The sequence below is a fragment of the Nerophis ophidion genome, linkage group LG10, assembly GCF_033978795.1.
Source record: "Nerophis ophidion isolate RoL-2023_Sa linkage group LG10, RoL_Noph_v1.0, whole genome shotgun sequence".
NCBI classification, from domain to species: Eukaryota; Metazoa; Chordata; class Actinopteri; order Syngnathiformes; family Syngnathidae; genus Nerophis; species Nerophis ophidion.
In genome coordinates, this window is record NC_084620.1 from 6,010,362 (window position 1) to 6,028,008 (window position 17,647).

The window sequence follows — 17,647 nt, forward strand, 5'->3', positions numbered from 1 at the left end:
TTATCTACTATGAAACTAAATATTTCCTCTGATACAGTGGTTCTCAAATGGGGTACTCGAAGGCACTTTTTTTTTAGCTGTAAAAAACTTGCAACTTGTTCAATGGTGATGGTCAATCAATACAGTACAGCAAATTAGATCTGTTATCTTAATTTATGCTTGAAAATGCTTAATTTAACCCTTGAATTTTGGTAAGATATTCATATTTTTTCACTAATAGGCCAGAGTAAAATGTGAAACACAGAAAATTCATGGTTGAGTTTAAATATATTTAGAAAAACCGGGATTGCGTGAAGCCGCAAATCTTGAAGCACAAAGTGGCCATGGACGACTGTACCCTGAAAAATGGTTGAGAACCACTGCTCTAACAAATAATCTATGACATCTTTAGTAGACTAACAGCAAACTAACACAATAGCCCCTTTTCCACCAACATTTATGACCAAGAACAAGAAATGTGCTGATCGATCGGCCACTAATGAGTATCAGCCGATTTTTGTAAAAATGTATGTAATTGCTATTGGAGATTAATGTCTTTTTAATGCCAATCACAAACACCGATCTTCTCTGGCTAATACTTTTTTTTGGACTAGCGGCCAGCAGCTATATGTTTTTCCATACAGTGTGGAGCCACTTCCCCTAGGATAGTAATTTTCACCTCCATTACAGCAAATGAACTGCCTTTCTTAGTATCTAAAGATCCTTATTATTATCATCATCAATGGAAGATGAGGCTAAACATATTACATACTGAAACAGAGCCAGGGGCAGGCATGCTAATAGCTAAGATAACCGCTAAGCTAGCTTTAAACAACAGAACAAACAAGTGCTTAGTAAAGTTTAAGGTGTATAAATGGAAGCACATTACAGCAGAAAGTAAGCAAATATTAACATGAAATTTACAAGTAGATTAATAAGAGTTAAAGAGAACATTTGTTGGTGTGTCAGCATTGTCACAAGTCAGTACACAACATGTAAAAAGGCAGGATCGATCCATTAATTGGTGGTGTCAATACCAACGGTAATACATGATCGATACTAGAGTGATTAAAACAATATTTTAATTTTCTCAACTTTTTGAATTTTTTTTTTGTTAATGTTTACAAATTCAGAGTATATAATTCCCTGTGTACAGGGATATGAAGCTAAATCAGAGTAAAAAAAACTGTTGAAAAAAATTATTTTGAAACCAAAAGTTCAGGATTTGGTGTTGAATTTTGACAAATACATCAAATAAAAAGTCGTGAACACATTTTTTATAGTTTTAATATAATTTTGATTCACACTTAAAATTCTTTTGAACAAAGTTTTTATTTTCATTTTTCATTTTCATATATTTTGATATTTGAGCTTGTATTTTTTTCAAAATCAGATTTTATTTTTTACGGTTTGAATTTAAATTTTTTGTTGGATTCAAATCCTTTTTTTTCAATTTCAAATCTTGTTTTTTCAAATTCAGAAATTTGACCCTTTACATAGAGCGCGTGCGAGGAGCGTGGCATCATGACAAACCAATCAGCAAACGGATAAGGCGCGTCCTCTATCACGATGCTTTCATGGAATTTATAAATAAATATATAGTCAACACTGAAAAGAAAATTAATTTAAAAGAATTTTAGGGGCAATCAAAACTATATTCGACCAGAAAAACGTTTTTGTTCACTTGTAGTTATTTGGAATACACTGGTGTGTTTTTCAAAAGTCAACATCAAAACTTGAGCCTTGTCTTTCAAAGTTATTTTCTAGTACAAAACTTTTGACCCTGATTTAGCTCCACTCAGAAAGACTTTGAAGACAAAAACCAAAGAGTTTAAATGAGTAGCAGAGAGTAGTTTTTACCTATTGCTTTGTTATTGTGTACAATTGACTGTCTTGATTAAAAAACAGTATGTAATGAAAGAAAATAAGGGAGGAGTTTTAAATAATGTGTTATTATAAGGCTGTCCTTAGTATTCACCATAAATAAATAGAAAAAATGCAATCAATACATATGGTCAATATTGGTATCGGCAGATCTTACTCCTGGACAATTGGTATCAGAATTGGCTGATCGGAAAATCCATAACTTTTGTACCCATCTGAATGGTTGATTGGCAACACTAAATTGGCCCTAGTGTGTGAATGTGAGTGTGAATGATGTCTGTCTATCTGTGTTGGCCCTGCGATGAGGTGGCGACTTGTCCAGGGTGTACCCTGCCTTCCGCCCGATTGTAGCTGAGATAGGCGCCAGCGCCCCCCGCGACCCCGAAAGGGAATAAGCGGTAGAAAATAGATGGATGGATGAAATAATTCCTGGTAATATGAATAAATCTCAGGTCTCAATAGAAAAACAGCAAGTGTTTTCTTTAAATCCACCTTAGGGAAAGTTTGGACTTTTTTATTTTTTTACATTGGTCATTTTGGCAGAAAAACAGTCAGGTTTTTAAAAATCCAGGTAAATGAGAATAGTTCCTGCGATGGAAAGGGGGCTTTTAACAATTTGTAATTGCAAAACTGCATGCACTCCAGTAAGCTAACTGTTAAACACAATAGACTGCAACCCAAATTCTGCATGATAGCTAACTATTAAATACAATAAAATGCAAACCTAATTGTCTTCCCTTGCATCTCACCTCGACAGTTACGAGAAGCGACTTTACTGAGGATCAGCGCTCGACTCGACCCTATTTAAAAGTGACCAAACGTTTACCCGCTACACCTGCGACCACACACCTGTGCATTCACCAAGTTCGACAGACGCTCCCTACGGGCTTCAGACCACACTCAATGTTTGGGCACTTTGCATTTGAGAAGCGGAGCATCAGGGTTTCCCAATCACACGCACACACACACAAGCTACTTTTCGACACGAACGTAGCGGTGCACATTAGTGTGTAATATTGTGACTCTTGAGGTACGACATCTTGTTTACTTTGGACCCCAGCCTCCCTGACGCCGCCTACAATCAGCAGAACCACCTCCAGTGTCCCAACTCACTTAAACGCATCGATGGCACCAAAAACTGAAAATCAGGTATGTTTCCACAAGTGGCGACTTCTTTATATGAAAAAGGTATATAGTCTTAAGCGAGGGATGCTTTGCATTGAGCTTGAAGGGTTTTGATATGCATGTTTTTTTTTTTCACGGGCCAAACACGGCTGTATTTTTATTCGGCTTTGTTGTAAATGCATACGTACTGCCAAGTGTATTTATACTCTTCTTTTTGTAACCTCAATACCAAATTTAGCGGCTGTCACCTACCTTGTATTCCGCTCATTACCGCGTTTAGCTTGGTTGTTCTTTTTAGTAAATTGCTTTTACCTGACAAATGCCTTGACTCGTGGACGGGTGAACTTTTGCTGTTCGTCTTGGTTACAAAAAAAAAATAGTCGCTGTTTTGCGTTTAGCCAACATTCCACCAGTTTCATACTGGACATGGCCTTTTTGTTAGGCTCACTTCGCGACCTTGCTAAAATACTTATGCTCGATTAACACGGGAAAACAATGTGCTTCTGTTCACATGTGAAGACGTACCCATTATAGAGAATTTTTAAGCATCAGCTGTTGAGCCCAGAACTGAGACTATCTTTATTATCCAGTATTTTTTGGGAGAATATCTTGACAATACATGTTTACTCTGCAAGGAGAAATTTATTTTCCTGTTCAGTTTAGTGAATCTTGAATAAAGAACTCAAAATATACAGTTGTCTGCTGTCATATTATTCAACATACTCCAAAATACTATGATTATAATAAACCACTTGTTATCAAATCAACTTTATTAATAAACAATTTGTGTGAATCTTAGGTATGTATGTATATCGTCGAGTATAAGTTCGTAAGCATCAGTTCATAAATAAACATTTAAGACTTGCAGGAAGTTGACAGCAGAGGGTGCTGCTGCTGCTGCACAAAGTCTTGCTCCAGAGGTTTTGCTGAGGTTAAAATGAGCTTCAGTAGTACAGTATAAGTGCAAAAGTAATATGTATTTGTGTTTAAATGTAATCAAAACATTTACTGTATATAAATACTGTATATAAATGAGCTGTGCGATTAAAATTGAAACTAACACATTACAGGAGGAAAATTTGTCAAATTTACAAATGTCATTACTGTACATTATTGGCACTTCAAACCGTCGTAGACATACACCAATGACTAATAACCTTGTTTGGGCGGCTTTTGCCACCAGGCACCTGTGAAGCTGGCGTCCTGTCTTTGCTTAAGAACAGACCATTACAAATCGATGGTCTCGCTGCAGATACTGTGCGCGTCAATCTGTCTGCAAACGCTCATGAACTCCTCCTGCACCGATCGGTCCGCCTCAGACGACATGTCTAGGTCCAGGCTCTCCTGTGAGGCGGCGCCCAGTGTTTGATAATGTCTCTGGGGGTCCCCCTGCTGGAGTAGCTGCCGAGCATGAGTCTTTGGGCTTGGACAGAGCACCAGTGATGAATCCCCGATGGACGCTCGGTACGGGGAGCTGGAGGAAGAGCTCCCCCTCCAGTGCTCTGGAGATGAGCAGCTAGAAGACGACGGGGATGGAGATGGAGGTGCGCCGACTACAACGTCTTGAGATTTATTGTGCACTTTGGAGGTTATGTCAGTGCAAGATGAAGTCCGATAAAGACTAGGATCGCAGAGGCTGGGAGTAGCAAAGCTGTTGTTGGATAGGTCGCGGCTCTCATTAGGCCTTGCCGTGCTAAAGAGGCTCATGGGAAAGAGAGCTTCGCTGAAGAGGGCTTCATCTATGCTGCGGCGTAGGTTGATGGGCGACGGTGGCCTCAGGTCTGTGGTGGAATCGCTTGTGAAGGACGATGCACCTGAAGGATCACCACCACCTCCATTGGCAAGTTTATGTGAGCCCTTCAGGTCCAAATCTACATCAATATCTCTGTAGGCCAAAGCCCGGTTGCTGTGGTACAGGAAGTCTAGCCCGTTCAGACTGCTAGTAAGCCTGTCATCCATTAGCGTATAAAGAGGGAGGCTTTCTGTCTCCCCAAGTCCGACATCAACAATGGCAAGCTTTTCCTGGTGACTCAAGCTCCACTGGTAGCTCCCAGGCAGGATAGGCGCTTTGGATGCCAGAAGTTCTGTCCAACAGCTTCCGGCAGACGGGATCTGGTCAGAGCAGTAGACTGGTTGTGCCACCACCAGAGCCAAGGTAAGGCAAACACCCAGTTCACAGAGTCTGCAGCTAAACTGAAAAGCCCACCAACACCATGGGTGGAAGACTTTTTCTCCCCCAGCGACACCTAGAGCGTTGAGCATCGCATACAGCTGTAGGCCTGCGCAGGCTAAACAAAATAGTGCTGAAAGACACACTGTTACGGCCGCACGATCCCAGTCTCGGCTCTCTGCAAAGGGACATCTGTTGTATCTCTCAGCAGGGGTTGGAGATGTGTTGTTCAGGTGGTAGATGTGCTTGGAATCTGCTCGCACGTAGACGTAGAACACGAAATAGGCAGCGGATAGGAAAGTGGCGAGGACAACGAATGCTCCACGGGAGATGAGTGCAAGGAAGAGGCAGAGTGGAGGTTTCTGCCGGTAGAATTTTTGTAAAGTCACTGGACCGAATGCAGCAGCAAAGTGCAGGGCAACCAAGCACGCTAGGAAACATGGTCTCTGGAAGGCCGAGTAGGACAGCTGCATCCTAGAGCGCATGGAAAGCAGAAGGAAAACCAAGCCGAAAGCTGCCGTCAGGCAGGGAAAAGGCGCCTCGTAGAGCACCAGTAAGGCTTTGCCGGAGGGCAAGCGGTCCTGGTGGCCATACGCGTCGTACAGGAGTGTGAAAGATCTAGTACACCCTGCGGCAAGTAGAAACAGGCTAATTAGAGCAAAGTAGCCACAGCCAGAGGGACAGCGCAAAGGCAGACAGAGCAAGTTTAGCGCTGAGGCCAGCGTTAGCATCGCAAAGACGCAGCCGGCGCCATAAACGTGTGCCTCCCAGGCCAGTCCCCAGGCTGCCATGGCACTGTTCCAGTCCGTGTACAGCGGAACCAACATGAGAGGAGGCGAGAACACCGAAAGGCTGTTTGACTGGTTTGTGGCTGTGCTGTTTTCGGCCTTCATGATTGACAATGATGTAGGTGTCCAGTCGTCAGAGATGTTGCAGGCCTCAGATTGTTCTTTGTTGCAGTCTGGAAGTAAAGTTCCTTGTAGGGTTGACATCCAGTCTGCTGTTGTCTGGAGATTTTGTGGACTTTGTGTTGCTGTGCCTGAAAAGCAGGGAACAGAAGGACTTGTGAACCAGTGAAAGCATTGTGACTTAAGTTGGGCATCCATGGGAAGGGTCTTACTTTCCGATTCTCCCAAATTTTTAAACGTTTGTTCCTATTTCTGATGTTTAGTCCGCCGATTGGAAGAAACCGCTGTCACAGGCGGAGAGGCCAGCTAGCATTATCTCCATACACCATGTGTTACCGCTCCCCTAACTCTGTAATCCTTCATTGCGGTTATTAAACTACATTTTTTTCAAGTAACATTATCGCAAGAGGACTGTAGGACAAGTTTAAATGTGTACACATAGGAAAATAAAGCAGGAGCGGGCAAGCCAATTGCTAAGCTAACCGCTAAACTCGCTTAATACAACAAGAAATAAGTTGGTACTTGGAGAGCCAAGTGTTTTTGAGGTGGTGATCTAGTAGGAGGATAATATAACAGGTGTTTAGCAGCCACTGGCAGGCATACAAGTAAGGGGAATAAGAATCAATCCATAAATCAGTAGTGTTGATACCAAGGGTAGTATCAGTATATGATCTATACAAGAGTGATTAGAGTGAATTATATTATTTTCTCAGAATCTTTTATTTAAATCGTTTTTGATGTTTACACATTTAGGGCACCAAGAGGACTTTCATGGTCAAATCCAAAAGATTTCAATGAGTTCTCTCTAGACATTCAATAGATCGCATTTGGACCGTTTGGTTTGTCGTAAAAGACGTTTCGCCTCATTCATGTAGGCTTCATCAGATCGTGCTTGTAGACTTAGACTGGTCAGATCTAATCTAATTTAGACTAGCTAGACCAGTTCTGACCAATCTGTGATGAGAGAAGAAACGTCTTCTAAGACAAACCAAACAGTCCAGTTGCTCTCGATTGAATGCCCTGAGATGACAATAACCTGGAAGAATGAGAATATTTATTGACAGATTTCAATTAACTGTTTTTCTCAATTGTATGTAATAAAATAATTAAAGGAACTATGTTGGGATTTTGTGTTGATATTGTTACATAATCAATAAATAAATGGATAACTGAAAAAATGTACATTTAATACATGTGATAGATATCGGTTCAACTCACTCACGGATGATCGGAATATGCAGGACAAAATCCTGATGGAAACATCACTATCTACATAAACAACAGAATGTTGTCACTTTTGTGAAAGTGTTCCATTGTGGCTTTAAACGTAATAACATTTACATTAAAGTTCAAAGGATCAATATTTATATACTGCTTGAAAATAGCCCTGTGAGAAATTCACAGTAATGTTTTTGACTTGGCCTCTTTAAAAACAAATGGAATGGAAGATCATTGGGAACTGTAACCCAAACGCGAAACAGGATTTGTCCAATTCCGAATGATGCTCGGCACTAATTGTGACAAAGCTTGCTTGAATTGAATGTGATTTGGATTTTGTTGCACATGTTCTAGTTATTTGATGGAAATGTGCTTTACTCGATAATGTGACATAGTTGGACCACTACGAGAGTATTTCTGGGATCTCTCCGCAAACGAGGTAGCAGGCGATGCATTGCCTAATTGTGTCGCACGTGCGCAAACTCATCAGTCTTTCTGCTGCTGGCTAATCCCAGACTGCATTAAAAAAACAGACTTAGTAATTGTCCCCAGAAAAACAGAATAACAACCCTCCCACTGTGCTGGTTTAGTGTTTTCCGTGTAAAATGTTTCTAAAAAAAAAAAAAGAGCTTCAGGCAGACAGGAAACGCATGGAGAATACATTAGTACGCCCCAGACTGACCTGCAAATTGATTGGTGCTGGTTGTCTGATGTTTTTAAGCATGTGGTTTCACACCTCTTTATGGCTTGTATTCAGATTTTCCCCACAACCCACTTTTTCCTGGTCTCTTAGTCCCCTTTTTTTGTTTTTTATGCCATTAAGTACAGTGGGGCAAAAAAGTATTTAGTCAGCCACCGATTGTGCAAGTTCTCCCACTTAAAATGATGACAGATGTCTGTAATTTTCATAATAGGTACACTTCAACTGTGAGAGACAGAATGTGAAAAAAAATCCAGGAATTCACATTATAGGAGTTTTAAATAATTTATTTGTAAATTATGGTGGAAAATAAGTATTTGGTCAACCATTCAAAGCTCTCACTGGTGGAAGGAGGTTTTGGATCAAAATCTCACGATACATGGCCCCATTCATTCTTTCCTTAACACGGATCAATCGTCCTGTCCCCTTAGCAGAAAAACAGCCCCAAAGCATGATGTTTCCACCCCCATGCTTCACAGTAGGTGTGGTGTTCTTGGGATGCAACTCAGTATTCTTCTTCCTCCAAACACGACGAGGTGAGTTTATACCAAAAAGTTCTATTTTGGTTTCATCTGACCACATGACATTCTTCCAATCCTCTGCTGTATCATCCATGTATCCATTTTGGTATAAACTCACCTCGTCGTGTTTGGAGGAAGAAGAATACTGAGTTGCATCCCAAGAACACCACACCTACTGTGAAGCATGGGGGTGGAAACATCATGCTTTGGGGCTGTTTTTCTGCTAAGGGGACAGGATGATTGATCCGTGTTAAGGAAAGAATGAATGGGGCCATGTATCGTGAGATTTTGAGCCAAAACCTCCTTCCATCAGTGAGAGCTTTGAATGGTTGACCAAATACTTATTTTCCACCATAATTTACAAGTAAATTCTTTAAAATTCCTACAATGTGAATTCCTGGATTTTTTTTTCACATTCTGTCTCTCACAGTTGAAGTGTACTTATGATAAAAATCATCATTTTAAGTGGGAGAACTTGCACAATCGATGGCTGACTAAATACTTTTTTGCCCCACTGTGGATATATATATATATATATATATTTTTTTTTTCAAGCCGTAACCCATCTCCTACAAATGAGAACGGCCCTCCCCGTCATGTTTAGCCCTGGGCAGGAGAAGTGCCAAGCCTGCTGCTTACTGTTCCACAATGACCGAGCACTTTCACATGGCGTTAGACTGTCGCTTCCTCTAAGCCTCTGGAACATTGCAGCGGGCTGCAATGACAGTGGGAGTAAATATGACACCCTAACCAAGCAGCATCTCAGCAGTTTATGAGATTGAAAACATGTTGTTGCTACTGTGTGTCTTCTGTAATGTTTGTCTGATCTTGAATGGGATTGTGCTGAAAATGTTAATTTCCCCCTCAGGGATTATTAAAGTATTTCTGATTCTGATGATGTCATCCTGCCAAACGAGGCATTGACAGTAGGGGAGGTGAGACTCCAGTGTAAAACAAACAAGCAGAGCGGGTGCGGCTCTTTGTCAGCGTCCGTCCGTTTGTTTGCTTTCCAGGGCGATAGCGATGCCAATCTGGGGACGGTGAAGTTATTTTCCACCCCTGTTTGGACCGGGTTTGGGTGGAGCATGACACTATTTGGGAATTAAGGTCATGCTGCCTAACACAATCCTGTGGTAGCACAGCTTGGTGGCAGAAAAGTCTCATTTGACTTTTTTTTTTTTTTTATCTTTAGGTGACTTCATCATCCCAATGCACCTGCCATGGTTCCTCAGGGTAATGATACCATCCTTACTCCATTTGTTTACGTGGCCACAGCCAGGGCACCTTCACACCTTCGACTTTAGTTCCGCTGCTGGCAAGTGACACATTTAAAAGATCTATTTTAGAAAAATCACTTTATTCTATTCCGGGCTAAGGAGATGTGGGTTACAGATGCTCCTGTGAACTGGGCCACTTATTTCACCAGAGATTGTACTGATGCAAAAACACTCATCAAAGAACCTTTACATCAGTGGTTCTCAAACTGGGGGCTTCACGGTGGAAGAGGGGTTAGTGCGTCTGCCTCACAATACGAAGTTCCTGCAGTCCTGGGTTCAAATCCAGGCTCGGGATCTTTCTGTGTGGAGTTTGCATGTTCTCCCCGTGAATGCGTGGGTTCCCTCCGGGTACTCCGGCTTCCTCCCACTTCCAAAGACATGCACCTGGGGATAGGTTGATTGGCAACACTAAATTGGCCCTAGTGTGTGAATGTTGTCTGTCTATCTGTGTTGGCCCTGCGATGAGGTGGCGACTTGTCCTGGGTGTACCCCGCCTTCTGCCCGATTGTAGCTGAGATAGGCGCCAGCGCCCCCCGCAACCCCAAAAGGGAATAAGCGGTAGAAAATGGATGGATGGAGGGTTCTCAAACTGTCTAATGCAGGGGTCTCAAACTCAATACACCTGGGGGCCACTGGATGCAGTCTGGGGGAGGCTGGGCCGCAAAAAAAGATTTCTTAAAAAAAAAATTGCATATTTCTCAGCATGTCTAGTTGTATAACAGGCATGTGATTTTTCCGTCTAAAGTCCGAATTCCGTCTTTTTTAATCTCGGGGGAAGAAAAGAAAGTTATATTCTGTTTTTCCGTTTTTTTTTTCCGACCTTAAGTCAAGATTCGCTTACTTGCCGATTCGTCTTTTGTAATCGAGATGTAGCTTAAATTACGCCGTAGTTGATTGGTCGATATGTTTCTTGTGACCACAGGACATCTGTTAGGAATGATGACGTTTTTCCGCCATTTTCCAAATGTAAACGATGTCGGTTCTCGAGAGAAAGGACGCTTCACGAGTAAAAGAAATTGATAAACATGTCAAAAATAAGTTTCGATGGGACTGGATGGGCAAGGGAAATCACTGATACTGTTGGGAAGAAGGAAGTTACGACTTTGTTTGGCGATTTTATTCGGAAAATCCATCGTCCCGGAAAAGTTTTGTGCACGTGGTGTCATGATAATATTGACTATGGATCACCAGGTTTCAAGGCTTTGGAAGTACATGCGAAACGCCAAAAACATATGAAACAACTTGAAGCAAGGAAAATAAACTTTTCACTAGCTGGTACTTTTGGATGTCAACCGAAAGTTAGCAAACCTTTGTTTACATTGACAACTGCCGTAGACATCGAGAGGAAAGATCCACCCAAACAACCCACTTCAGTTGCAGACAGGGTAGTTAATAATGAGGTAAGCTAAAAAATATTTACTTGCGAAATACGCATGTTTGTTTTAAATTTTAACCAACTATTGCTTTGCGAAATATAAATGGGTTTTTCTAAAAATAAAAATCCACGTGAAAATATATTATGAAATTACAGAAATTCAAATAGTCCCATTATTGATTCCAGTTAATTTATTTGAAATAAATTAGCATATAATACTATTTTGTAATATTAAGTTCTTATGTAGTCTCTTGAAACAATATTGTCAGTGGTGTAACAATCTTGAAGGTAAATATTTTTACACTTGTTTCATGCAATATGTCAGTGTCCTCACATTATTTCCTATTTTCAAATATGAGTAAACAATACTAAAACATGTTTAATTCTTTTCATAAATGTACATCGTATTTTGGCGAAATGACGGAAATGTTTACATTTGGTATTTTGTTATATTGAAATCCAAAAAAGAAGCTAGAAAGGAGAAGGTCAGTGACTTCACTATAAAAGTGGGTGACATTGTTATCACCAGGAAGGATGAGATCACCTACCTAGGTTCCATTCTAGAGGCTAATCTTTCCTGTGATAAAATGGCAACCAAGGTGATCAAAAAGGTCAACCAAAGAACGAGATTCCTCTACAGAATCTCCTCTCTGGTCAACAAAAGCACCTTGAGGATTCTAGCGGGAACTCTCATTCAACCCTTCTTCGATTACGCTTGCACCTCCTGGTACCCCAGCACCTCCAAAACCCTCAAATCTAGACTCCAAACATCCCAGAATAAACTAATCCGGTTACTTTTAGACCTCCACCCCAGATCACACCTCAATCCAACCCACTTCTCCAAAGTGGGCTGGCTCAGGGTGGAGGACAGAGTAAAACAACTTGCACTGAGCCTAGTCTATAAAATCCGCTACACCTCCTTGATACCGAAGTACATGTCAAATTACTTCCTTAACGTAAATGACCGCCATAACCACAACACCAGGGGGAGCTCCACAAACCACGTTAAACCCAGATTTTGATCTAACAAAGGTCTTAACTCATTCTCTTTCTATGCCACATCAATGTGGAATGCACTCCCAACAGGTGTAAAAGTAAGTGCATCTCTATATTCCTTCAAAACCGCTCTAAAACAACACCTCCAGGCTACTTCAACACTTTACTAATACCCTCCTCCATTCACATCCCATCTCCCCGGATTATAAACAAATCAAATGTACTTCTAATGTATATACTTGTTCTTATGCTATGTGAACTCACTATGTTCTCTGCTGGCTGTACATATCCTACTAAATAAGACCTACACTGTTTCAATGTCCACATTTCTCTGTTGATGCAATTGTTGATGACTGAAGTTCTGATATCAACCAAAGCTCCTCATCCCACCCCCCGGATTGTAAATAATGTAAATAATTCAATGTACATACTATGATGATTAACTTGTGTGATGACTGTATTATGTTGATAGTATATATTTGTACCATGAATTGATTAACGTGGACCCCGACTTAAACAAGTTGAAAAACTTATTGGGGTGTTACCATTTAGTGGTCAATTGTACGGAATATGTACTGTACTGTGCAATCTACTAATAAAAGTATCAATCAATCAATCAAAAGACCAAAAGGAAAATGCAAGCTGCTCAGAAATTTGCAAGGAAAGGTCATATTAGGGCTCTCCGAGCAAGTAAGTGTGTGAAGTGAACTAAAGTAATGTGTTAATACTGTAAATAAACTGTAGATAATAATACCGATCAATGTGACACCTGTGGATGTGAAATGAACACAAGATGTAAATATTAGTGACTAAATACTGTTGGGACTGAACCATATACAGTGATTCATTAGGATAATTGGGGTATGTATGTTCTATTAATGATGTTTTCATGTCTTTAAACACTAAAATCCATCCATCCATCCATCATCTTCCGCTTATCCGAGGTCGGGTCGCGGGGGCAGCAGCCTAAGCAGGGAAGCCCAGACTTCCCTCTCCCCAGCCACTTCGTCTAGCTCTTCCCGGGGGATCCCGAGGCGTTCCCAGGCCAGCCGGGAGACATAGTCTTCCCAACGTGTCCTGGGTCTTCCCCGTGGCCTCCTACCAGCTGGACGTGCCCTAAACACATCCCTAGGGAGGCGTTCGGGTGGCATCCTGACCAGATGCCCGAACCACCTCATCTGGCTCCTCTCGATGTGAAGGAGCAGCGGCTTTACGTTGAGTTCCTCCCGGATGGCAGAGCTTCTCACCCTATCTCTAAGGGAGAGCCCCGCCACACGGCGGAGGAAACTCATTTCGGCCGCTTGTACCCGTGATCTTATCCTTTCGGTCATGACCCAAAGCTCATGACCATAGGTAAGGATGGGAACGTAGATCGACCGGTAAATTGAGAGCTTTGCCTTCCGGCTCAGCTCCTTCTTCACCACAACGGATCGATACAACGTCCGCATTACTGAAGACGCCGCACCGATCCGCCTGTCGATCTCACGATCCACTCTTCCCCCACTCGTGAACAAGACTCCTAGGTACTTGAACTCCTCCACTGCCCCAAGTGGAGGAGTTAAACACTAAAATATTTTCTTCAAATGGTACTGTCTTTGTTAATTTTAGCATGTCCCCCAGACCACCGGAAATTTTTTCAGTCTTTTTCATGGTGGTCAAATCACATGTCTGGTATGATTACGTTTCAAATTGTATCCTTTTGTGCACCGTAACTTTCTCTGTGCAAATAAGACACGAGTGCCCCTGTGCTCAACAAAGAAATATTTAAATATTCCTGAAGGAATCAATAAAGTACTATCTATTGCATCTCCCACTTTTCCTGGAATTGTCTTTACTCATCACGAAGCTTTCTCTTCACTGCAGGCTTTGAAAAAGACATGTTTGGAGTTGTGGAATATATTTGTATTTAGCCGACGCACGGAGAATAATGTTATTCCGCAATGTGTGTCGTTCCCCTTTTCCTCCCTACAGCAACACGGCGGTCGGCGAAAATTAGACAGGAAAGTACCGGGATAGTGAGCGCAAAAAAGCGACGGCTCCTGGAGTGTTATCCGGCGTCATATAGAAATATATGTAGTGTTCATCATGTGAGGCAATGCAAATTTAAACAATAAAAAAAATAACGGTTTGAATTGGTCCAAGTTATCGGGGACTGTTATTACTGACGGACAGGTGTCGAGGTCTGACTGCAGCCAGGCACGTAAGAAAACCCTCGCCTCCATGGCAACGTCTCTGTCGCTTTCACTCATTTGCCGCTTTTCCGCTAATGCAGGGGTAGGCAACCCAGAACGTTGAAAGCGCCTTTTTGGACCAAAATAACAATGCTGTCAAACACCATTCATATAAAACTCACGGGCCGCCCTAACATTAAACTTTTATATTAAGATGGAGGCCGCAAAACCGTGGGCCGCGTGCCTGAGATCCCTGGTCTAATGGTACACAGGTTCCATCTAGTGGTACGCCAAAGAATACCTTAATTAAATATTCAAACACAGTGTTACTGCTCAAACTGTGTTTAATGTTGTAGTGGACAAAAAATATTTAATATACTTGTTAAATAAAACTTCTGCCTTGTTTTTAACGAATAATTAGGCCTACTACGCTACTGTAGAACAGGGGTTAGTGCGTGTTCCTCAAAGTAAAAAAGATTTGGGTTCGATCCCACATTTGTTCACCCTCGCTTCGTCTCTCTCCTGGCACCTCTTCTCACCATCAAAACAAAATAAGGTACTATGCGTGTATTCGCAAAGATAAAAACACTGTGTGTGATCATTGGCCCAGTTTCCCGTTCACAGAATACATAAAACCAGGACTAAAACAATCTGGTTTAAATTCATCAACACTAATCCAGTTGCCCACTGAAATGTCACAAAATTTTCAGATTAACTAGTTCCTGATGAAGCAGCACTGCGGGTTAGTGCGTCTGCCTCACAATATGAAGGTCCTTGGTTTGATCCTGCGCTCAGAATCTTTCTGTGTGGAGTTTGCATGTCCTCCCTGCGACTGCGTGGGTTCCCTCCGGGTACTCCAGCTTCCTCCCACCTCCAAAGACATGCATCTGGGGATAGGTTGATTGGCAACACTAAATTGGCCCCAGTGTGTGAATGTGAGTGTGAATGTTGTCTGTCGGTCTTTGTTGGCACTGTTATGAGGTGGCGACTTGTCCAGGGTGTACACCGCCTTCCGCCCGAGTGCAGCTGGGATAAGCTCCAGCACCTCTTGTGACTCCGAAAAGGACAAGCGGTCGAAAATGGATTGATGGGTACTTGTTGAATAAAACCTTTGCCTAGTTTTTAATCAATATTTAGGCCTACTACGCTACTGTATTTTAATGTTGGTCAGTATGGTGGCACTTGGAGAGCCAAGTGTTTTCTGAGGTGGTACTTGGTGAAAAAAGGTTGCTCTAAATCAGGGGTCGGGAACCTTTTTGGCTGAGAGAGCCATACAAGCCAAATATTTTAAAAAGTATTTCCGTGAGAGCCGTACAACTTTTTTTTTTTTTTAATTTATTTTTGTTTTTAACACTGAATACAACTATATGCGTGCATTTTAAGAAAGACCAACATTTTTTGAGTATAATAAGTCTCTTTATTCTTTTTAATAACATTGTTATTCTGAGGCTAGCCAAAAATAAATAAAATACTTACCATTAAGGCGACTTCTTGAACAGGTGCGGTAGGAACCGGATGGATAGATGAAAATGCATGAGAATGTTTTATATTTTGAACGTTATTTTTGATACTGTGATTACCAGCGGATTTATTCATTACTTATCGTGTTAAGCAATGTCAGCTAAAATTTATCTGAGAGCCAGATGCAGTCATCAAAAGAGCCACATCTGGCTCTAGGGCCATAGGTTCCCTTCCCCTGCTCTAAATGATCAAATCACTCACGCACTCCTGTCATATAGAGGATCTTCGACAAGCACATTTGCAGTAGGCACTAAAACAAAAAAGGATTTCGTGACATGAAGGATGTTCAACTAAAAACAAATAATGTGTAACGCAGCAGCAACAATAATTATGCAAGTCAAAGATTGTTGTATGACGAGATCAACTGTTTAGTAGAACAATGTTTTTCAAGTATCTTCTATAAAGGTCTGTGTATGTTTTGGCCATTGAATTTTATTTTCTTAAATGGAAATTGAAAAACAAAACACTGTTTTATTTTAATTGAGTTTTAAAAAGCAATAGCTATAAAAAAAAATAAATAAAAGAACAGTTGATATTCATTTTATAATTCATAAAAGAAAAATGAAGATCCCCATTGAACAGAAACAAAAAGAAATATGACCAAAACAGATGTTTTTTTTTTAGTCTGACACTAGAGGTTTTTATTTTCAAAGTAAAAGCGGGGAGACTACAGTACCAGTATGTCTGTCTAAAGCAGGGGCGCTCACACTTTTTCTGCAGGTGAGCTACTTTTCAATTGACCAAGTCGAGGAGATCTACCTCATTCCTATTTATAATTTATATTTATTTATTTATGAAAGAGACATTTTTGTTAACAAGTTAATGGTGTTTAATGATAATACAAGCATGTTTAACACACATAGATTCCTTTCTTTCATGAAGACAAGAATATAAGTTGGTGTATTTGATTCTGATGACTTGCATTGATTGGAATTAGTGGTGTTGATAATGTCCGCATTTTCAAATGGAGGGAAAAAAAAGTCCTCCTTTCTGTCCAATACCACATGAAAGTGGTTGGATTTGGCATCTCATTTGTCCAACTTGCATACTCGTTTTTAAACACTTTGTTATGAGAGTAGCATATGTGTGTGGCCCTTTAATGTCTGGCAGCAGGTGAGTGACGTCAGTGAGTGTGCGGGTGGGCAAGCAAGTGAGAAAGCGGGGGAGAAATACATTGGCATCAAACTCCGTAGCTTGCTAGCTTGTGCACGCTAGCTTTCTGAGACTCTTATTTTGTTAGCACAGGCAGGATGAAACAGGTCTTTTATGGTGAAGACAGGAACTGTGCAGTCGGTCTTTAGAGTTTTGACAGTAGGTACGGAGTCTCTAGAAATAAAATGTGTTTCCCTGCGTCCGCCCTGTTAGTGATTTTTTTCTTAAATATGAGCTCGCAGCAGCCAGCGTCATCTCACAAGATCCTCGGGTGCCGAGAATGTCAAACAACTGACGAAAGTGAAGTCTTGGTATGATTGATGATTGCTCATTTTTATGTCTATTTTTTAATGCCTGGCTTGAGATCGACCACCCCTGCTCTAAAGTGTATTTGGAGCCCCACACAGAAATAATTCCAGACCTGGCACAATGAGGACTGACATGTACAGATATCTGTACACACATCATATAAAAGTGGAGTCTAAAAGGATTTGATCACGCATCATAGTACACATTTTCTTACAGGCCAGTCCGTGGTCCTGTCTTTAAAATCACAACATTCAGTTTTGGAGTTGGAATATGAGAACACATCCTGAGTTTCTGTTGATGTGTGCGTAGCTATTTGTGTAGATGTTGTGCCATATCCAAAA

At 41.2% G+C, this 17,647-nt stretch overlaps 2 protein-coding genes across 7 annotated transcripts in view; one reads left to right on the forward strand and one right to left on the reverse strand.

The window, feature by feature from the left end:
• impdh1b (IMP (inosine 5'-monophosphate) dehydrogenase 1b) overlaps positions 1-3,680 on the forward strand; it is a 42,733-nt gene extending 39,053 nt beyond the window's left edge. For all 5 annotated transcript variants that reach the window (XM_061912186.1, XM_061912187.1, XM_061912188.1 and 2 more), the window contains one exon: positions 2,621-3,680. In XM_061912186.1, coding sequence (XP_061768170.1) covers positions 2,621-2,642 — 22 coding nt within the window. In that variant the 3' untranslated portion in view covers positions 2,643-3,680. The remainder of the gene's footprint in view (positions 1-2,620) is intronic.
• prrt4b (proline rich transmembrane protein 4b) overlaps positions 2,785-17,647 on the reverse strand; it is a 91,892-nt gene continuing 77,029 nt past the window's right edge. For both annotated transcript variants that reach the window (XM_061912183.1, XM_061912185.1), the window contains exon 4: positions 2,785-6,197. In XM_061912183.1, the coding sequence (XP_061768167.1) occupies positions 4,216-6,197 (1,982 nt within the window). In that variant the 3' untranslated portion in view covers positions 2,785-4,215. The remainder of the gene's footprint in view (positions 6,198-17,647) is intronic.